General features: G+C 32.1%; 2 protein-coding genes across 3 annotated transcripts; both read left to right on the forward strand.

Annotated features, from left to right (window-relative positions):
- The first annotated feature begins 969 nt into the window (after nt 1-969).
- LOC147403746 (patatin-like protein 2) lies at nt 970-19,200 on the forward strand. 2 transcript variants are annotated; one of them, XM_086439465.1, is made up of 7 exons: nt 970-1,241; nt 1,773-1,954; nt 2,048-2,234; nt 2,471-2,632; nt 2,730-3,032; nt 3,997-4,172; nt 5,275-5,382. In XM_086439465.1, exons 1-7 carry the CDS (start codon nt 1,098-1,100, stop codon nt 5,345-5,347), a joined length of 1,227 nt encoding a protein of 408 aa, XP_086295591.1. In that variant the 5' UTR covers nt 970-1,097; the 3' UTR covers nt 5,348-5,382. The 2 variants fall into 2 exon arrangements, with proteins under 2 accessions (XP_086295591.1, XP_086295592.1); XM_086439466.1 differs by lacking the exon at nt 5,275-5,382 and adding an exon at nt 18,992-19,200 and having other exon boundaries at nt 971-1,241.
- Nucleotides 15,007-17,886, forward strand: LOC147403747 (patatin-like protein 2). The gene is made up of 4 exons (XM_086437521.1): nt 15,007-15,153; nt 16,244-16,405; nt 16,503-16,805; nt 17,707-17,886. Exons 1-4 carry the CDS (start codon nt 15,007-15,009, stop codon nt 17,884-17,886), a joined length of 792 nt encoding a protein of 263 aa, XP_086293647.1.
- Nucleotides 19,201-19,879: the final 679 nt, after the last annotated feature.

Raw genomic sequence — 19,879 nt, forward strand, 5'->3', positions numbered from 1 at the left:
TTTCTTACCCACTTATTCTAAGGATATCCATATCTGACTATTTATCCACTTTTTAAAATAATATATGTATTCGACTTTTACCTAAAGTTCAAGCGGATATCCAAATCAGATATATATTACCCAATTGTGAAGATAATGGAAAATCCTTAATTTTATGTTATACATATATTTTATTGTGAATTTACAATACTAAACTCGGATAAACAGATAATCAGGTTGGATAAGACGTATATCCATATTTGACCCTAAAAATGTTTGAATAAACATAATGATGGATAAATTTAGTAATGTTATAAGGATAAGCAGATATAATTTGACCCATTGCTAGTTTAGTAACATGCGTCGGATTTTTCATTTATTAATAGTTTTTTTTAACATATAAAATGATGAGAGAAGAGTTTCTTAAAATAAAAAAAACGTGGAAACTGTGACAGTGCTTCCGTGTTAATCCACTCATACTTACAATTTATATTTATTTACAATGCCGAACACATGGTCATTTACAATTGTATACATTTTTCAATGCAAATTATTTGTAGTGTACAAAGCAGATAGAGTAATTTCAATTTTTCAATAAAAATAAAATAAAAAAGATGTTGTACTTTTGATAAAGGGGTAAGTCGAATCTTACATTTTCTAATTTATGGAGTGTGATTGTCATCCAACTACCTAAAGTACTGGATCGAGCACCTCATCATGATGTACTCGTGAATCTCTTTTAAAATATGGATAATTTTGAAGAGTCCAAGAAACTGTAACTTGCATCACATTCCAGACCAAAAAACAATTTTTAAATGGTTGTTGGACTTGTTCGACGACGGCAAGATTAAATTAGTACATTTATTCCAAGATAGGAAGAGAAAATTTCAAGATTTCAATGAAGAAGCATAGAAAGTTCCTTCTTCATCTCAATATATGGCTATATATATAACTGCTTCTCCATGCATAATCAAACAAACATCATCACAACTTTTGAGGAATTATAATTAATCTCTCTCTCTCTCTCTCTCTCTCACTCTCACTCTCACCATCGTTGCTTGGTTTTGGGTTTAGAGTATTATACACTTTTAACTTTCTTTTTTCAATTTAACTTCTTAATGGAGCAATCAAAATCCCTACCATTCCTTCAAATACAACCCCCAACTTATGGGAAGCTAATTACCATTCTTAGTATCGATGGAGGAGGAATAAGAGGGATCATCCCGGGGACTGTTCTTGCCTTTCTCGAATCACAACTTCAGGTATACCATTCATACAAATACATATATTGATGCATAAACTTGTATAAGTATCATCAATATGTTGCAATTTTTCTAGGCATCCATCTTGAGGTTTAGGTATTGTTCATCCTATTAATTCAAATACGCATTAATTAATTCAAATATGCATTAATTAATTTGTAGGACATGAGCTCTAAGGTGATTTACAAATTTATATTAATTTACATACTAAAATACAAATACAAAAGACTCAACATCAACATCTATGCCTAATAAAGTATTAGATAGGATATATTGTAAAATGTGATTTTAATAAATACTAGATCGATAAAATCGATTCGTTGGGATCCATCCTTTCTTCAAATGGAATGAATAAAGATAGAATCAGTCTAATTCCCAGAACTCAATGTTCCGGTTATTCATAGAAGAAATCAAAGAATTTCTTAGAAATCCTACAAGATCATGGCCTTTTATTTTCCAGTAAGAATAATAAAGTAAGAGCTAATACTTCTTGAGCCATATCTTAACTTTAAGGAGAAAATGTTGGTGTAGGAGCTGGATGGAAAGGATGCGAGGTTAGCGGATTACTTCGATGTAATTGCAGGGACAAGCACAGGTGGTCTGGTGACAGCAATGTTGACTGCACCAGATGAAAACAATCGTCCTCTCTACGCCGCCAAAGATATCGTGCCCTTCTACCTTAAAAACAGCTCTAAAATTTTTCCACAAAAGAGGTACTGTTGATCAGGACGACAATAATGGATAATTTTTTTCCATTTTTAATTTGACGATGATACTAATTAATTTTATTCTTTCTGCAATAAAAGGGGGATGTTTGGTCCGATGATGAAGATGTTGAAATCAGTAATGGGACCAAAATATAATGGAAAATATCTTCATAAGCTTATAAGGGACAATTTAGGTAATTCACAGCTGCACCAGGCCATGACTAATGTCATCATTCCTACTTTTGACATCAAGCGACTTCAGCCAACCATCTTCTCCTCCTATCAAGTTGGTCTCTCTCTTTCTCTCGGTCAATTTTTATATGTATGTTTGTTTGTATTTATTTTTTTCTTTGTGAGAACTCACGTTTTGTTGACCGTAATTACATGTTATGATCAGGTCATTTGACTTTGACCAATGTGTTTTTCCCTATATAAGTCAACTTATATATGTGGAGGAATTTTTGGTCCTAAAATATATGTAGTTGTGAACAAACTCATCAATTTGACATTTTCCTTGTGCAGGTGAAGAACTCTCCAACCATGGATGCTCGACTATCTGACATTTGCATTAGCACCTCGGCCGCGCCTACTTATCTTCCTGCCCATTACTTTCAAACCCAAAATAAAGAAGGAAATATACAAGAATTTAACCTCATCGATGGTGGTGTAGTTGCTAATAACCCGGTAAATTCATAATCTAAATTTTGAAACAATCTAAATTGAACTAGTTAATTAAAGGCTAAAGTCAATACTAATTCAGATCAATACAACATGATTTCAGGCTTTGGTTGCTATTAGTGAAGTAACTAAGCAAGCTTTCAATAATCATCCTGATTTCTTCCCAATTAAACCCATGGACTATGGACGATTTCTTGTCATCTCCATAGGGACGGGCACCCCGAAGATAGAACAACAATATAGTGCGAAGATGGCCGCCAAATGGGGAGTTTTGGGGTGGTTACGTAGTAATGGTTCCACTCCATTAGTTGATGTGTTTACTCAAGCAAGTGCAGACATGGTTGATTTCCATATTTGTGTGGTTTTTAAAGCCCTTCACTCTGAAGATAACTACTTGAGAATTCAGGTAATCATCATTACATCTTTTATTAAAATTGCCATTGATGCCCATGGTTGATATGTTTATTACGATCCCAACGAGGGTTTGAAGTTTTAAACTTAAAATTTTAAAATTCTAAACCATCATATGTTATGCTATTATAGTGAATTTTTTATTATTAAAATGCCTTTATTTTTAAAATTTTGAAGCTTGAAATACATTCATATATGACACTACTTTCAAAAGCATTAGATCTATTAATTTTAAACTTATTATGGTAAATCATCTTATAAAAGGGCAGAGCCAGGATTTTCTTTAAGGGAGGGCAAACTATAGTTAATAATAATGTCGAAGAGCTCGAAGATGGCTGGTTTTGAGGGAACAAAGGTTTTTGGTTAGAAGTTGAAGAAAACGGCATTTGTAGGCCATTTCTCATTAATCTATGAGAGGAGTCGCAAGTTAAGGGCTCATGTCATCAGTTTAAAAACATAAGCTACCTCACGTATTCACCAAAATGCCTACTTGCCCCCCTTTGACCTCAGTTTTCTACAATAGACTATAATGTTAAACGACTTCATTACCCTCGGCTTCATCTGAAATCAAAAAACCCTTGATTTCTCTTCCCAAAACAAGCCATATTCAACCTCTAAGATTATTATTATTATTTTTTTTTAAAAATGCCTTAATTTTCAAACTCAAGACTAATTTCTTTAACCTTCAAATATAAAGAACAAGAACTTGAATAGGAAAATGCACTATAATGGATGTTATTTTCAAGGGGGAAAAAGTAACGTTTGTAAAACAGTGGAGTGAACACAAAGCATTAATACATTATTTTGCAAAAATTACTTGACCACTATATTCTTTTTAATATTTACATGAAAATTGCTAGCAATATGCTACAGTTGATTTTCTATATTTCTCTTTTTTGGAATTCAATGAGCTTGACCTCTATGAATAGCTGATTGTTATGTATGAAATGGTAAACCAGGACGACACACTTAGTGGGACCGTATCATCTGTTGATGTTTCTACGAAGAAAAACTTGGATAATCTTGTGCAAGTTGGTGAAAACTTGTTGAAGAAACCAGTTTCGAGGGTGAACTTGGAGACAGGTATCTTTGAACCTATAGAAAATGGTGGCACCAACGAGGAGGCTTTAAAAAGGTGAAAATCAACTTTCTTACCACTCTTAGGTGTATATTATAGAATTACATCAAGACCATCACATTAGTTATAAACTATGTTTTATTAATAGATTCTTCTTGCTTGTTTAGCAAAATAATAATAATAATAAAAAACATCGAGATCTACAACCCAGGAAATGTTCTTAACTACTCTCTTAACCTTGAGCAATAGAATAATGTTAAAGTGGCCTCAGGCTAGAACCTCATATCGCACTTCTTGGCATGAAAGTGTAGGGGAACCATAGATGCTTTTCATCAAGATACGAGTGAAAAACATCTATTGTTCCTATCCAAGTTCATGTCAAGAAGTGCGATATGAGGATCCAGCTTGAGGTCACTCGAGCACGACTCTTTTTAATATTTTAATTCATTGGGGCCATCCTCCTGGGTCTGGTTGACCCTCGACTCAACCAGTTGCACGTAGGACTTTGAAAAGGACAGTGCATGTGATTATGGTCGAAAACTTATCAATTTGGAAAATATGATTTTTTTTTTCAATATTTATATTTTATTGATATTATTATTTAATAGTAGGAATTTTTTTTTCCCTTCATAGGAGGAGCTATCTTTTTTCTTTCCTTTATATGTTATTTTAACACAAATCAACTTACATTTTAAAATTTCTAATATTTGATAAAATCCATAGAAGTAAGATTATTTTTAAAATAGAAAAATGGATTTACAAGCTAGATATGATTAGTTACGATAAAGAAATTTAATAATATTGAGATGCTTTTAGAAAGAAAAAAATAATTAACCAAAATGATCAACATCACAAATAATCCATTTTCATTATATAAAGATGTAAATGTTGGGATCCCTCAATATGTCAAATAACATTAAATATAAAAATTAATTTGAAGTGCCATGACATTCATATTTAAAATAAAATAAAAAGTTTCAAAACTTTCACTTTTGGAATTCCTTATAAATGGAAGTTATAAATAATAAAATGGCCATATACATCAAATAATATAATGAGATTGAAGCCATAATGACGCAATGGTGCTAGGAATACTTTTTAAACCATGCCTTTTACATCTCATTTGTAATTGTGTACTTTCTTTTTCCAAACTTTGTAGGTTTGCAAAATTACTTTCAGAAGAAAGGAGACTTCGGGAGGCAAGATCACCAAACACCAAATCTATCAAATAATAAGAGTTTACAAGATCTATATATGAATGATTGGGGATCAATGCTTGGATTCTTTGGAGAAAACTTGGATTACGAGCGTAATTGATCTTGATAGTGTTGTACTCTATTTGATAATGTGTGTGTAAGGTATTATTATGTAATTTTTTTTTTCACAATCATGTTCTTTCAAGTACGTAAGGGTGAATAACTCATTATCCTTTTATTTTAAAATGATTTTATTTAATTTTCAAGAAAATTATGTGCATTTTGTCAGAATCTACTACAAATAAGACTTTAGACATCACTATCTTTTAAATAAACATCAAAACTTAAATCTGAAGTGCATTTTTCGTGGTAAGAGGGATCACGCAAAAAAGTCCGGGACTTTAAACAATGATTTTGAAAAAAATCAATATCTAAAAACCGCCTTTGACATGCACTTTTTCATCCAAAGAATAGACATCACCTTTTCTTAAAGACATCTTTAAAAAAATGATGTCTAAAGTCTTTTTCTAGTAAACACCAGTTGTATATGTTTTATATATATATATATATATATTAACTAAAAATAATGTACAAAGGATCTTTCACTCGTAATTTACAATTCTAAAGCAGGGAAGATTAAATTCATCCCCCTTGAAAGATTTTATAGCATTTAGGGAGGAGGTCGGGACTATTAGAATCTTCAAAACTTGGCAAAGCATGATTTCTGATTATATAATTTGTTAGGAAATCTGTCACTAAATTTGCTTCTCTCCATGTGTGTTGAACTATCTAAGAAACATAACCAATGCACTCATTATCCTCTGCATCAAGTTCTCAAGCATCCAAGGATCTCTTGATCCCTTAAAACCATTCAATAACAGCAATGAATCCAATTCAATCACACATTGGTAGCGTACCACATCTTTATCCCACTATTTTTGAAGAAATCTGATTTTATTGAGAATTTTTAGATGAATATTACATTAACAGTAGTAAGATATGTATAGAGATTACCTTACCAAGATATGGAAACTGGTCTAACATAAATATTCTAATTTATTAAACTTCTTAATGTAGAATGAATAATGATTTTTTTGATGCCCCTCTCTGACATATGTCCACATCACAAAATCGTAGATAATTTCCTCGGGATAAGTAGAGCATAAATCTTTTTCTTGTGTATCTCGAGACAAATGATCTATGGTTTTGTGATGAGAGCATAGGGGGGAATATGTTAGAGGGGGGCATCAGATTATCACGATTCAAAGTGAATCTTCCAATTGATATTGTTACATATAGTATTCTCCATCACTACCTTCCTTTTATGATGAGATCGATGTGAGATACATTGCTAATGATACAATCTAAATCATGTATCATAATACGGTTGCATCCAATTCTCTAACAGTAAATTTTAGTTTTTTTAACTTTGCAAAAAAAAAAAAAAAAAAAAAGTAAATGGGTTGAGGGGTGGCAATGGTCGAGTTCGATCATGTTCGTGTCGTGGTGAGATCTTAAATCTTACTAAGGGTCATTTTGCCAATATTAGGAATAATACACTATATAACTCCAGAATTTAATAAAAAAATGGAGTAAAAAAATAAAAATAAAAATAAATAACTTATTAAGAAAAGTATTTTTTCTTTTCCAAACTAAAGATTAACTATTTATTAATTTTAAGATAAACACTCTTTATATTTTAAAGAATTTGACAAAAAAAAATGTATATTTGAAAAAGTTCTAGGGAATTCTATAAAAAAAAATTGAGTATTTTAAAAAATTCTTAAATAATTGTTGATATATTTAAAATTACACTTTAATGATAGAATAACTAAACAGGTTTGATGGGTTGACGCTCACAACCCAAACCCAACCTATTTAATAATCGTGTTAGACGAGTTGATAGTACTATTATGCCTCAAACCCACTAATTTCGTTTTATTTTCATGTTGTGTTTGTGAGTCATGTTTTGATTGCCACCCTTAAAAGGGCCCTTCTATCTCAAGTTCCGAAAATTCTCTTACCAATTAAGGAAATCAATCCACTCCGCCTATAACTCAAGACATCTAAATTACTTTGGACCCGAGTGGAGTTTGAGAATTGAATATGTAAGGGGAAAATGGTCAGAAGATAGACTGAGGAAGATGAACCACCACCAAAGATCCTTAAATAGTAATTCTCAATGGGGAGAATGAAACTCTATCTAATCTCCTCCAAATGCTTTCCCTTCCATGTTTGTTGTTACACCAAGTAAATCTTGAGCTTGAAAAAACAACATCCACCAAACCCAAATCACCCACAAAGATGCCAAAGTCCTCCATCGATTTTGAATTAGGAAGATTGCCAGCTTTCTTCTTATCATGACGAAGAATTGCATTAAAGTCACCCACCACCATTAGATTATCCGACGAATTTAGAATGTTCTTCAGTGCCTTCCACAAATTTCTCTGCTCCAACACCAAACAAGAAGCTCTAATCACACAGATTTTGGCGAAGAAATTTTCAATCTTCCCTTCGAAAGTCAGATATTGAGTAGCTCGATTAAGAAATTTAATTTTCAACGCATCCCCGAACCACCATAATCAAATAGAGACACGCAATTTGATCCTTCATCATCAGATAACGTCGCCTTGGGGTTGAATTTTCTACAAATCTCCCAAAAATTGGAATCTTTCCTCGACATAGGCTCCAAAATTGTTGTAATCAGAGGGTTTGGAGTTTTTCAACTTCTGTAATCGGTTATCGGAAGAGAAATTCACAATTTCTCGAATGTTCCAAATGATGCATGACATTAAAAAAATAATTAGATTAGTTTCTTTGAAGAACCCAAATTCAACCACGATTTCTTTCTCCCCATTTTCTTCTTTTTCTATCTCACACTTCCTACATCAGAAGAATAATCCACCTCCTTGAAATCTCCCAACCAAGTAGAGTCATTCTCTTCATGGGAATGTTGTGAACCCAATTAAATTCAGATCAAATTAAAACTCTTATGAAAAAAACTAAATATATATATTTTTTTTGGGTTGAAGAATGTGATTTGGAAAACTCATCATCAATTTAGAGAAAAACAATAACATGGCTGATGTGTTAGTCATGCACGATTTGAGAAGTCAACGGCAAAAAATGTTCATTGGGTTGATTTTACGTATAATCCTTCCATTAGAACCTAACACACACACACACACACGCACACCAACACACACAAAATAATAATAAAATCCCAAAACACATAATAAGCAGGTTGCCCAACAAATTTCCTGTGGAATTGAGGCTCCTCTTACTTTTATTTATTTTAAAGAACACTTATCTGAACCCAGGTTCGAGGAAAAACTAAGATTTACTTGGGATCAGTATTGTCTTCTAGGGATTAGTACTGATTTTTCTATAGATACTTTTACTGGAAATCCCAAGCTAGCATCTCAACCGTTTGTTTGATGAAGGGCCTCTACAGTGGGTTGAGATTGGAAAAGTCCTTTTTTTTTTTTTTTTCCAATTAATAATGATAATGGGAGAAATCTTCTTGCTTTGATTTTTTCCTCTTATTGTGAGGCAAAGTCCTCATCGTAGCTAGATCATTAGTCAGACTGTTTGGAAACAATTGGAAGACTTGTCTTCCAACGTCCCTTTGGACGAAGCAATTTTCTATGACTTTTGACTTTTGTCATAATTCCACCTAAACTATCAATTAAATGTCGGTCTTTTAATGTGTGCCCCAAAAGTGCAATAAATACACGTTGGGAACATAATTAGCAATTCGTGGACAGGAAAAAATGGTACAAAAATAAAATGAATACTATTTGGAGTAACGATGCATCGATTTGCTCGAAAATTTGACGGAAAAAATGTAGAACGGTAAAATATAATACAAAAATAGTTCAAAAATGATTTGGATCCAATAATTTTTAAAACTTTGGATATATGTAACATATGGTATGACCTAACAATTTTAATCTACTAATCAAATTATCAATACTTAATCTAATTATAAATTAAAAATATCTTAAGTAAACAATCCACGATCATATTCATCCAATAAAATATATATTCGCAATTAAAGATTTAGTTTTAATCCATATAATAATCAATGTAAATGAAAAGTATAAAACTTGATATATTAATTAATGTCAAAATTATCATATCCCACGGTGGCGAACAAGTAAACTCCACGGTGGGTAGGTAGGGGCGATTTTCAACTTAGGAATTTTTTTTTTCCTTCTCTTGAGTTTTGAAGTGAGAATTGAGAAATACGAAGTATTTTATTAAAATACTTCCGAAATATACAAACAAATCGCGATCTAGTCGTTGGGATTTAAAGATCTGCAAATTAATTCGAATCTTTGAAATCAATAACAATTTTGATCGGGAAGAGTATTATTTGTCTAATTTTCGAATCAATCACGAATTTACTAACTATAATTGAAAATAAGTATTTGGAGTATTTTAATTAAAAAATATTTATTTAAGGGTATTTTCAACACAAAATTTAATTTCTCAAGTATATTTATTGCACTTTAACATGTGCCCATAGGGTACATGTTACCAAAACCCATTAAATGTGGATCCTTTATTACTTTTTTTCCTCCTATTTCTTTGTATGCCTAATTTTCGTGGAAATGGGTTTCATCTAAATATTAATTACATGTACTCTTCGTTACATTTCTTTTATACTATTTCTTAGGGGATTTTGTTCCGCAAATGCCCTTAAATTTTATTTTTACTAAAAAAACCCTCAAATTCTAATTTCCGTAGTGTATTTATTACACTTTAACGTGTGCTCTACAAGACCCTTTCTCAAGAGGAAAAAACTTTGGCTTTGTCTTGGCCTGGGTCCAATTTTTCTATAACTAGGCCTTTAAGCCTAGAGCTTATCAAACAAGATTTCTAATCATTGAGGGGTTTCGAAATCCGAATATCAAATTGAATTTGATTGGGAGGGGTTTGGGCATGTTTCCTATAGGGGTCAGGGATCAAGTTAACCGAGGAGGATCAAATGACTTCCAATCGGGCAATCTGTTGATGTCTAATTGGACGAATGGTGAAGGATTGGCCAAAATTTTTGTATGTTTTTCATTAAAAAAATATAAAAAAGAATCGATTATGAATGAAATTTGATTGTTAATTAGTTTGATTTAGATTGCTGAGTTTTGATGTGAAATACGTTTTAGAAGAGAGGAGAAATAACAAGTATGAAACTGACATGAGCATTGAAACACCTTGAAGAGAAAGAGAAGATCCATCAACAACAAGATTGTGTCCCCAAATGGTGAGCGAGTCATTAATCAATGAGTACTCGAATCCACTCAACAAATTGACCTAATTGACTCTTAATAACGAGTCATCTCAAAATTTAGTTGAGTCAAGTAAACTAATTTTGGAGATGGCTCGGCAGTTTTTAAATTGTGTTCGGAGTTGATGAGCTTCCCGCTTCCTTTTTCCCAAGTCTAGGCTAATAACAAGTTCACGAATTTTTCATGGATTAGACAATAGTTTTTCATTTTTTCATGGATTAGATAATAGTTTTTCATTTTTTCATGGATAAGATAATAGTTTTTCATTTGGAGAAAAAATAAAAAATGTAGTCATAATAATTCACAAAATTTCAAAAACCCAATAATTCATCTATTGCTCATAAATTATTCCCCCCCCCCCCCCCCAAAAAAAAAAAGGAGTCGGGATGAATGCCCGTGGTCTTGGTATGCTGTTGATGTGGTAAGGGCACAAAACCATAGATATTTTTCCTCGGGATACACACAAAAGATGTGTGGTTCTGTGCCCTTGCAACGTCAACCGCGTGCATTCATCATTATTCAAAAAAAAAATTATATGTATTTATATTTTGCAATTATTTTTTGCTCAAAATTTTAAAGGGCTTTTTCAAATGACAGCTCAAATAATAAATGAATTTTTCCTGCCCCAAAATTTTGCCAAATCCTATTCAGATCAAAATTAACACTTTTATGAAAAGAAGCTAGAGATTTTTCAAATAATATGATTTGGAAAACTTGTCATCTAATAAGAGAAAGCAACAAGATGGCCGATGAGTAAGTTGTGCATGCTTCGAGAGGCAGACATCATAAACAAAATTTCTATTAGAGTTTGAACTTCCATTAACGACTAAAAAAGTTCATTAGGTTGATATTATATACTTGCATTAGATCCCACTAGATAATTGTGTAAGGGGTATACCCTCACTACGTGAAAACTGAAAAATTCGACATAAAAATTTGACAGGCCAAGGCCCACGAATTTTAGAAACTGGATTTTGTCGGTCTAGGATCGTCAAAATTCTTGATGTTTCTAGATTTGATGGCTTAGAGCTGTCGAATTTCTCTCATCCTTCATTAATTTGACAGTTTCAGCCTGATGAAAAAAAATTTTGACAATGAAAAATTCGACACCAATTCGACCTTTTGGTCCGTCGAATTTTCCAAAGCCCTCAAATTTGGGTTTTTTTTCACATTGTGCCTCTTTTATCATTTTAGTTTTAGTTTGATTCAATATATTTCCAACTGCTTGCCTAGAAACCACCCCTCCTCCCACCGCTCAAAAAAAAAAAAAAAAAAAAACCTCTCTCTCCTTGGAAAACAACACTAATCTCAACCTAGGGTTGGGATTTGCAATTGATCAGTGAAGGCATCACATCAAGCGAGGACCCTCAAAGAATGATATTGAGAGTTTCCACTTAGTTCTTGGTCTAGGAACCAAAGAATGACTTCGAATTGGATTTATATCAGTCCATGTTTGAGATTCTTGGTACATGGGTCAAGTTACGAAAGCCAGGTGTTAGGCACTGATTCTACCTTACTCGAGAGTCAGTCACTACTAAGATCTATTGACTAACTTGTGGTCTATCTAAGAGGATTACAGTCATAATGATATCTTAGAGGGAAATAATTCCAATCATCATGATGTCATTGAGGGCCAATTCAATCTCTGGTTCGGTCTATGTATGTTGATTATCCAAAAATTCTATGATGAGCTTGGGTTGCAATTCCAAATCATTTTGATAATGCATGGGATATTAAAACATCAAAGATTAATCACAATGTTCACATGCAAAATCTTAATCTATTAGACGACCCTTGAGGTTTCACATACTTAGCATTTGATTTTCATGCAAAATGATCTCGATAAGGAATTGATTATGAAATGTCAAAATTATGAAAATAATGTAAAAGTCATATATAAACACCCAAAACAACTCCCCAAAAACTAGTGAGTCGACTCAAAATGTACATTTTGAAATAAGTCAACCTTTGTACAATATAATGTTCTAAAAAACAATGAATCAACTTGTCTTGTTTTTCTTGAAACAATCAATTCTTATAAGATGAAAAAAAAAAAAAAAAGGGAGTTGTCTCATTTTATTTTTCTTAAAAAATCAATTTTTATGCAATGCAAAAGTTAGTGAGTTGACTCAATGTCATCAAAATCAGTGAGTTGACACATTGAATTAATCACAAAACAAATTGATTTTCCATGCAAGGCCTATGTCACCCAAAAAAAGTGAGTCAACTCAAATTATAAAATAAAAAAGATTTTAAATCCAATTTGATTAAAAAACAAATAGAAATAAATGGACAACTAGAGGTTTGTAGGTCACATGGAAAAATTCGAGGTTGTTTGAAGTCTTTTTTTATCGAGTAGTGTCGTAGAGGTATGAAAGTAATTTTACCTATGTCATAGATTTTTATGGAGAGTAGCCTAGATTTTTTGTCATGCACTCTCCTGATTATCTTTTTTTTTTTTTTTTTTTGTCAAATTTTGATAATTTGCTCACACCTTAGAATTTTCAGGGATTGAGCTCACCGTTTTCTACAATTGACCTATTTTTATCTGGACTAAAAGGTTTCTATGTCTTAGGATGCGAATCAAAATTGTTTAAAGTGTTTTCTGATAGGATGAGGCTCTAGGGGTATTTAGATAATTTATTATCTCTTACTCATTCACTTTCTTCTAGTTATTGTAATTTTAGTTCATTTCATAGCATGTGATAGTTTATATATTTTTCTTAGAGTGTATAATAGTTTAATGTTCATCTTGAAATATTTACAATAGTTTTCAACTCATTTTGGAGTTCTTGGTGATTGACCGCCTTGAAGAATCGATAAATAAGAGGGATACCAAAAATGAGATGTCTAACATCTCAACCGTCGGTTGAAATTAGAAAAGTCCTGTGTTTTTCAATTAGTAATGAGATTAATGGGTCAAATTTTCTGTTGCATGAATTTGGTTTTTTTTTCCTATTTTCAGGGATCAAGTCTTCACGTATGGCTATTTATTTTTCAACTTTTATAGGTCAAAGTACTCGTCATACATCCATAGATCATTAGTCGTACTACTTGGAAACAGATGGAACATGAAACAATTGTCTTGTACGTCCCTCTAGACCAAGCAATTTCATTATGACTTTTGACTAAAAATTTGTTCTTTTGTCATAATTCTAGTCCACCTAATTGACCCTTTATAATTACTTTAGAGTTTTGTTATTGGCACTTGAACTTTTATTTATTACACTCAATTAAAAATAAAGAAAATAAGTTAATGATTGAGAATATGTAAAAGTTAGGGTGTCAATAGAAGCACTACAAAAATATCAATCTTTAGTGACAAATTTTTCGTGGCAGCCAAAATAAGCGCCACTATACGTTACAGGAAAATGAAATTCTACACAATATGTCTTTGTTAAAAAAATAAAAATAAATAACGAAAATTTTTGTAAAAAAATAAATTTTTTAGGATTTATAAACTTTTTAGTTATTTTTTAGGATTAAATGCCCAAAAATAAATTTTTGACCCCTGCTAAAAATCTAAAATTTTGTAGTGAAGCTCTCTCGTCTTTGCAAGATTACTTTTTTTCTTTTGTTTAGGATTTTATATGAGCCTAATCATAATTGTAAATAACTATTGAAATTGTTTGAACGAATATTACAATGTTTTGTAATGTTGAGACTATACTTTGAGCCAAACCTTAGTAATGTTATAAGAGTATGTTTTAATCTGTAATTGGGAGAGTGATAAATAATTTAAGAAATTAGGTTGTAATAAGTAAAGGTTGGGGTGCCAATAGTTGCTCTCTTACATTTCTTTTCTTCTATTTCTTAGGATGACTATTTTCTTTTTCTTTTTTCAAATTAGGCCGGCTCATTAACAACAACTAAATGTTGATCCAGAAGATTTTTCCAGGCCAAAATCAATGTGATTGAATTAATAATCATACCATGGATCAATTATTTTGAGCAATCAAACAAGCTTTAATAGGGATCCATTAAATGCACAACAGGAAACAATAGTTTTCTATATCCCTCTGGACCAAGCAATTTCACTATGACTTTTGACTAAAAAAAATTTCTTTTGTCATACTTCTTCGTCCACCTAATTAAATGTAAAGGATGCGAGGTTAGCGGATTACTTCGATGTAATTGCAGGGACAAGCACAGGTGGTCTAGTGACTGCAATGTTGACTGCACCAGATGAAAACAATCGTCCTCTCTACGCCGCCAAAGATATCGTGCCCTTCTACCTTAAAAACAGCTCTAAAATTTTTCCACAAAAGAGGTACTGCTGATCAGGACGACAATAATGGATAATTTTTTTTCCATTTTTAATTTGACGAAGGTACTAATTAATTTTATTCTTTCTGCAATAAAAGGGGGATGTTTGGTCCAATGATGAAGATGTTGAAATCAGTAATGGGACCAAAATATAATGGAAAATATCTTCAGAAGCTTATAAGGGACAATTTAGGTAATTCACAGCTGCACCAGGCCTTGACTAATGTCATTATTCCTACCTTTGACATCAAGCGACTTCAACCAACCATCTTCTCCTCCTATCAGGTTGGTCTCTCCCTCTCGGTCAATTTATATATATATATATATATATATATATATATATGGAAATGTTCAGCAACCTAAGTTTTACCACACACTTTAACAAACGTTTTTTGTCCTACATGGGTTAGAAGTTTTGGAATGGGCTGATTTTTGGTGAGGATGATCTCTATGATTAGAAGATCATCCTCCCCAAAAATCAGCCCATTCCGAAATGTTTAGCCCCATGTTTACAAATTGAAAAATCGTGGACCGTCTATTTTTTATAAATCATTTTTGATGGGGTTAGAAGTTTTGGAATGAGTGAGGATGATCTCCTCACTATAGAGATCATCCTCACCAAAAATCAGCCCATTTTGAAATTTCTAACCCATGTAGGACAAAATGCGTTTGTTAAAGTGTGTGGTAAAACTTAGGGTGCCCAACGGGACCCATATATATATATATATATATATATATATATATATATATAATATATATATATATATATATATATGTATGTGAGCAGTTCGGCAGCCCTAAAGTTTGCCAAATTTGGTGCCAAACATTTTTTGTAAATCACTTTTGATGGGGTTAGAAGTTTTGGAATATGCTGATTTTTTGTGAGAATTATCTCTACGGTGAAGAAATCATCCTCACAAAAAATCAGCTCATTTTGAAACTTCTAACCCTAATTTATAAGATGAAGAATTGTGGACCATCCAATTTTTGTAAATCACTTTTGATGGGGTTAGAAGTTTTGGAATAGGCTGATTCTTGGTGAGGATGATATCCTCATCATAGAGATCATCCTCACAAAAAATCAGCTCATTCTAAAGCTTCTAACCCATATTTTGAAAAATGTTTGGCACCAAACTTGGCAAATTTTAGGGCTGCTGAATCGTCCCCATATATATATATATATATGTTTGTATTTATTTTTTCTTTGTGAGAACTCACGTTTTGTTGACCATAATTACATGTTATGATCTGGTCATTGGACTTTGACCAATATGTTTTTCCCTATATAAGCAACTTATATATGTGGAGGATTTTTTGGTCCTAAAATATATGTAGTTGTGAACAAGCTCATCAATTTGACATTTTCCTTGTGCAGGTGAAGAACTCTCCAACCATGGATGCTCAACTATCCGACATTTGCATTGGCACCTCGGCCGCGCCAACTTATCTTCCTGCCCATTACTTTCAAACCCAAAATAAAGAAGGAAATATACAAGAATTTAACCTCATCGATGGTGGTGTAGTTGCTAATAACCCGGTAAATTCATAATCTAAATTTTGAAACAATCTAAATTGAACTAGTTAATTAAAGGCTAAAGTCAATACTAATTCAGATCAATACAACATGATTTCAGGCTTTGGTAGCTATTAGTGAAGTAACTAAGCAAGCTTTCAATAATCATCCTGATTTCTTCCCAATTAAACCCATGGACTATGGACGATTTCTTGTCATCTCCATAGGGACAGGCACCCCGAAGATAGAACAACAATATAGTTCGAAGATGGCTGCCAAATGGGGAGTTTTGGGGTGGTTACGTAGTAATGGTTCCACTCCATTAGTTGATGTGTTTACTCAAGCAAGTGCAGACATGGTTGATTTCCATATTTGTGTGGTTTTTAAAGCCCTTCACTCTGAAGATAACTACTTGAGAATTCAGGTAATCATCATTACATGTTTATTAAAATTGCTATTGATGCCCATGGTTGATATGTTTATTATGATCCCAACGAGGGTTTGAATTTTTTATTATTAAAATACCTTTATTTTTAAAATTTTGAAGCTTAAAATACATTCGTATATGACACTACTTTCAAAAGCATAAGATCTATTAATTTTAAACTTATTTTGGTAAATCATCTTATAAAAGGGCAGAGCCAGGATTTTCTTTAAGGGAGGGCAAACTATAGTTAATAATAATGTCTAAGAGCCTGAAGATGACTGGTTTTGAGGGAACAGAGGTTGTTGGTTAGAGGTTGAAGAAAGTGGCATTTGTAGGCCATTTCTTATTAATCTATGAGAGGAGTCCCAAGTTAAGGGCTCATGTAATCTGTTTTAAAACACAAGCTACCTCAAGTATTCACCAAAATGCGTACTTGCCCCCCTTTGACCTCAGTTTTCTACAATAAACTATAATGTTAAATGACTTCATTACCCTCGGCTTCATCCGAAATAAAAAAACCCTTGATTTCTCTTCCCAAAACAAGTCATATTCAACCTCTAAGATTTTTTTTTTTTATAATAAAAATGCCCTAATTTTCATACTCAAGACTAATTTCTTCAACCTTCAAATATAAAGAACAAGAACTTGAATAGGAAAATGCACCATAATGGATGTTATTTTCAAGGGGAAAAAAAGTAACGTTTCTAAACAGTCGAGTGAACACAAAGCATTAATACATTATTTTGCAAAAATTACTTGACTACTATATTCTTTTTAATATTTACATGAAAATTGCTAGCAATATGCCACACTTGATTTGCTATATTTCTCTTTTTTGGAATTCAATGAGCTTGACCTCTATGAATCGCTGATCATTATGTACGAAATGGTAAATCAGGATGACACGCTTAGTGGGACCGTATCATCTGTTGATGTCTCTACGAAGAAAAACTTAGATAATCTTGTGCAAGTTGGCGAAAACTTGTTGAAGAAACCAGTTTCAAGGGTGAACTTGGAGACAGGTATCTCTGAACCAGTAGAAAATGGTGGCACCAACGAGGAGGCTCTAAAAAGGTGAAAATCAACTTTCTTACCACTCTTAGGTGTACATTATAGAATTACATCAAGACCACCACATTAATTATAAAGTATGTTTTATTAATAGATTCTTTTTGCTTGTTTTGCAAAATAATAATAATAATAATAAAACATCGAGATCTGTGACCCAGGAAATGTTCTTAACTACTCTCTTAACCTTGAGCAATAGAGTTATGCTAAAGTGATCTTAGGCTAGAACCTCATATTGCACTTCTTGGCATGGAAGTGTATGCGAACAATAGATGCTTTTCATCGAGATACGAGTGAAAAAACATTTATAGTTCCTATCCAATTTCATGTCAAGAAGTGCAATATGAGGATCCAGCTTGAAGTCACTTCAGCACGTCTCTTTTTCCTTGGGGTCATCCTCTAGGGTCCGATTGACCCTCGACTCAACCAGTTGCACGTAGGACTTTCCAAGAGGGCAGTGCATGTGATTATGGTCAAAAACTACATCAATTTGGAAAATATGATTTTTTTTTTCAATATTTATATTTTATTGATATTTTTATTTTATAAGAGGAATTTTTTTTTTCCATCATAGGAGGAGCTATTTTTTTCTTTCCTTTATATGTTATTTTAACACAGATCAACTTACATTTTAAAATTTCTAATGTTTTATAAAATCCATAAAATTAAAATTATTTTTAAAATAGAAAAATGGATTTACAAGCTAGGTATGTTTAGTTACGATAAAGAAATTTAATAATCTTGAGGTGCTTTTAGAAAGCCAAAAAAAAAAAAAACCAAAATGATCAACATCACAAATAATCCACTTTCATTATATAAAGATGTAAATGTTGGGATCCCTCAATATGTCAAATAACATTAAATATAAAAATTAATTTGAAGTGCCATGACATTCATATTTAAAATAAAATAAAAAGTTTCAAAACTTTCACTCTTGGAATTCCTTATAAATGGAAGTTATAAATAATAAAATGGCCATATAAATTTATTATTATATATCAAATAATATAATGAGATTGAAGCCATAATGACGCAATGGTGGGAGGAATACTTTTTAAACCATGCGTTTTACATCTCATTTATAATTATGTACTTTCTTTTTCCAAACTTTGTAGGTTTGCAAAACTACTTTCAGAAGAAAGGAGACTTCGGGAGGCAAGATCACCATACACCAAATCTATCAAATAATACGAGTTTACAAGATCTATTTGTGAATGACTGGGGATCATTGCTGGATTCTTTGGAGAAAAATTGGATTATGAGCCTAATTGATCTTGATAGTATTGTACTCTATTTGATAATGTGTGTGTAATAAGGTATTATTATGTAATTTTTTTTTTCACAATCATGTTCTTTCAAGTACGTAAGGGTGAATAACTCATTATCCTTTTATTTTAAAATGATTTTATTTAATTTTCAAGAAAATTATGTGCATTTTGTCAGAATCTACTACAAATAAGACTTTAGACATCACTATCTTTTAAATAAACACCAAAACTTAAATCTAAAGTGCATTTTTCGTAGGTAGAGGGGTCACGCAAAAAAGTGCGGGAGTTTAAACAATGATTTTGAAAAAAATCAGTCTCTAAAAACTACCTTTGACATGCACTTTTTCATCCAAAGAATAGACATCACCTTTTCTTACAGACATCTTTTAAAAAGTGATGTCTAAAGTCTTTTTTCTAGTAAACACTAGTTGTATATGTTTTTTTTATATTATATATTAACCAAGAATAATGTACAAAGGATCTTTCACTCGTAATTTACAATTCTGAAGCAGGGAAGATTAAGTTCATCCCCCTTAAAAGATTTTATAGCAATTAGGGAGGAGGTGGGGACTATTAGAATCTTCAAAACTTGACAAAACATGAGTTCTGATTATGTAATTTGTTAGGGAATCAGCCATTGACTTTGCTTCTCTCCGTGTGTGTTGAACTATCTAAGAAACCTAACCAATGCACTCATTATCCTCTGTATCCAGTTCTCAAGCATCCAAGGATCTC

This window comes from Akebia trifoliata, chromosome 4, assembly GCF_017979445.1.
Source record: "Akebia trifoliata isolate Shusen 1 chromosome 4, ASM1797944v1, whole genome shotgun sequence".
Lineage (NCBI taxonomy): Eukaryota > Viridiplantae > Streptophyta > Magnoliopsida > Ranunculales > Lardizabalaceae > Akebia > Akebia trifoliata.

What these genes read in the sequence shown, in the direction of transcription:
- LOC147403747 (XM_086437521.1), top strand. Translation starts at nt 15,007, where the DNA reads ATGGGACCAAAATATAATGGAAAATATCTTCAGAAGCTTATAAGGGAC. An exon ending in GTGTAGTTGCTAATAACCCG is followed by an intron (nt 16,406 to 16,502) that starts GTAAATTCATAA and finishes ACATGATTTCAG; the next exon opens with GCTTTGGTAGCTATTAGTGA. An exon ending in ATAACTACTTGAGAATTCAG is followed by an intron (nt 16,806 to 17,706) that starts GTAATCATCATT and finishes ATGGTAAATCAG; the next exon opens with GATGACACGCTTAGTGGGAC.
- LOC147403746 (XM_086439465.1), top strand. Translation starts at nt 1,098, where the DNA reads ATGGAGCAATCAAAATCCCTACCATTCCTTCAAATACAACCCCCAACT. An exon ending in AAAATTTTTCCACAAAAGAG is followed by an intron (nt 1,955 to 2,047) that starts GTACTGTTGATC and finishes CTGCAATAAAAG; the next exon opens with GGGGATGTTTGGTCCGATGA. An exon ending in CCATCTTCTCCTCCTATCAA is followed by an intron (nt 2,235 to 2,470) that starts GTTGGTCTCTCT and finishes TTCCTTGTGCAG; the next exon opens with GTGAAGAACTCTCCAACCAT.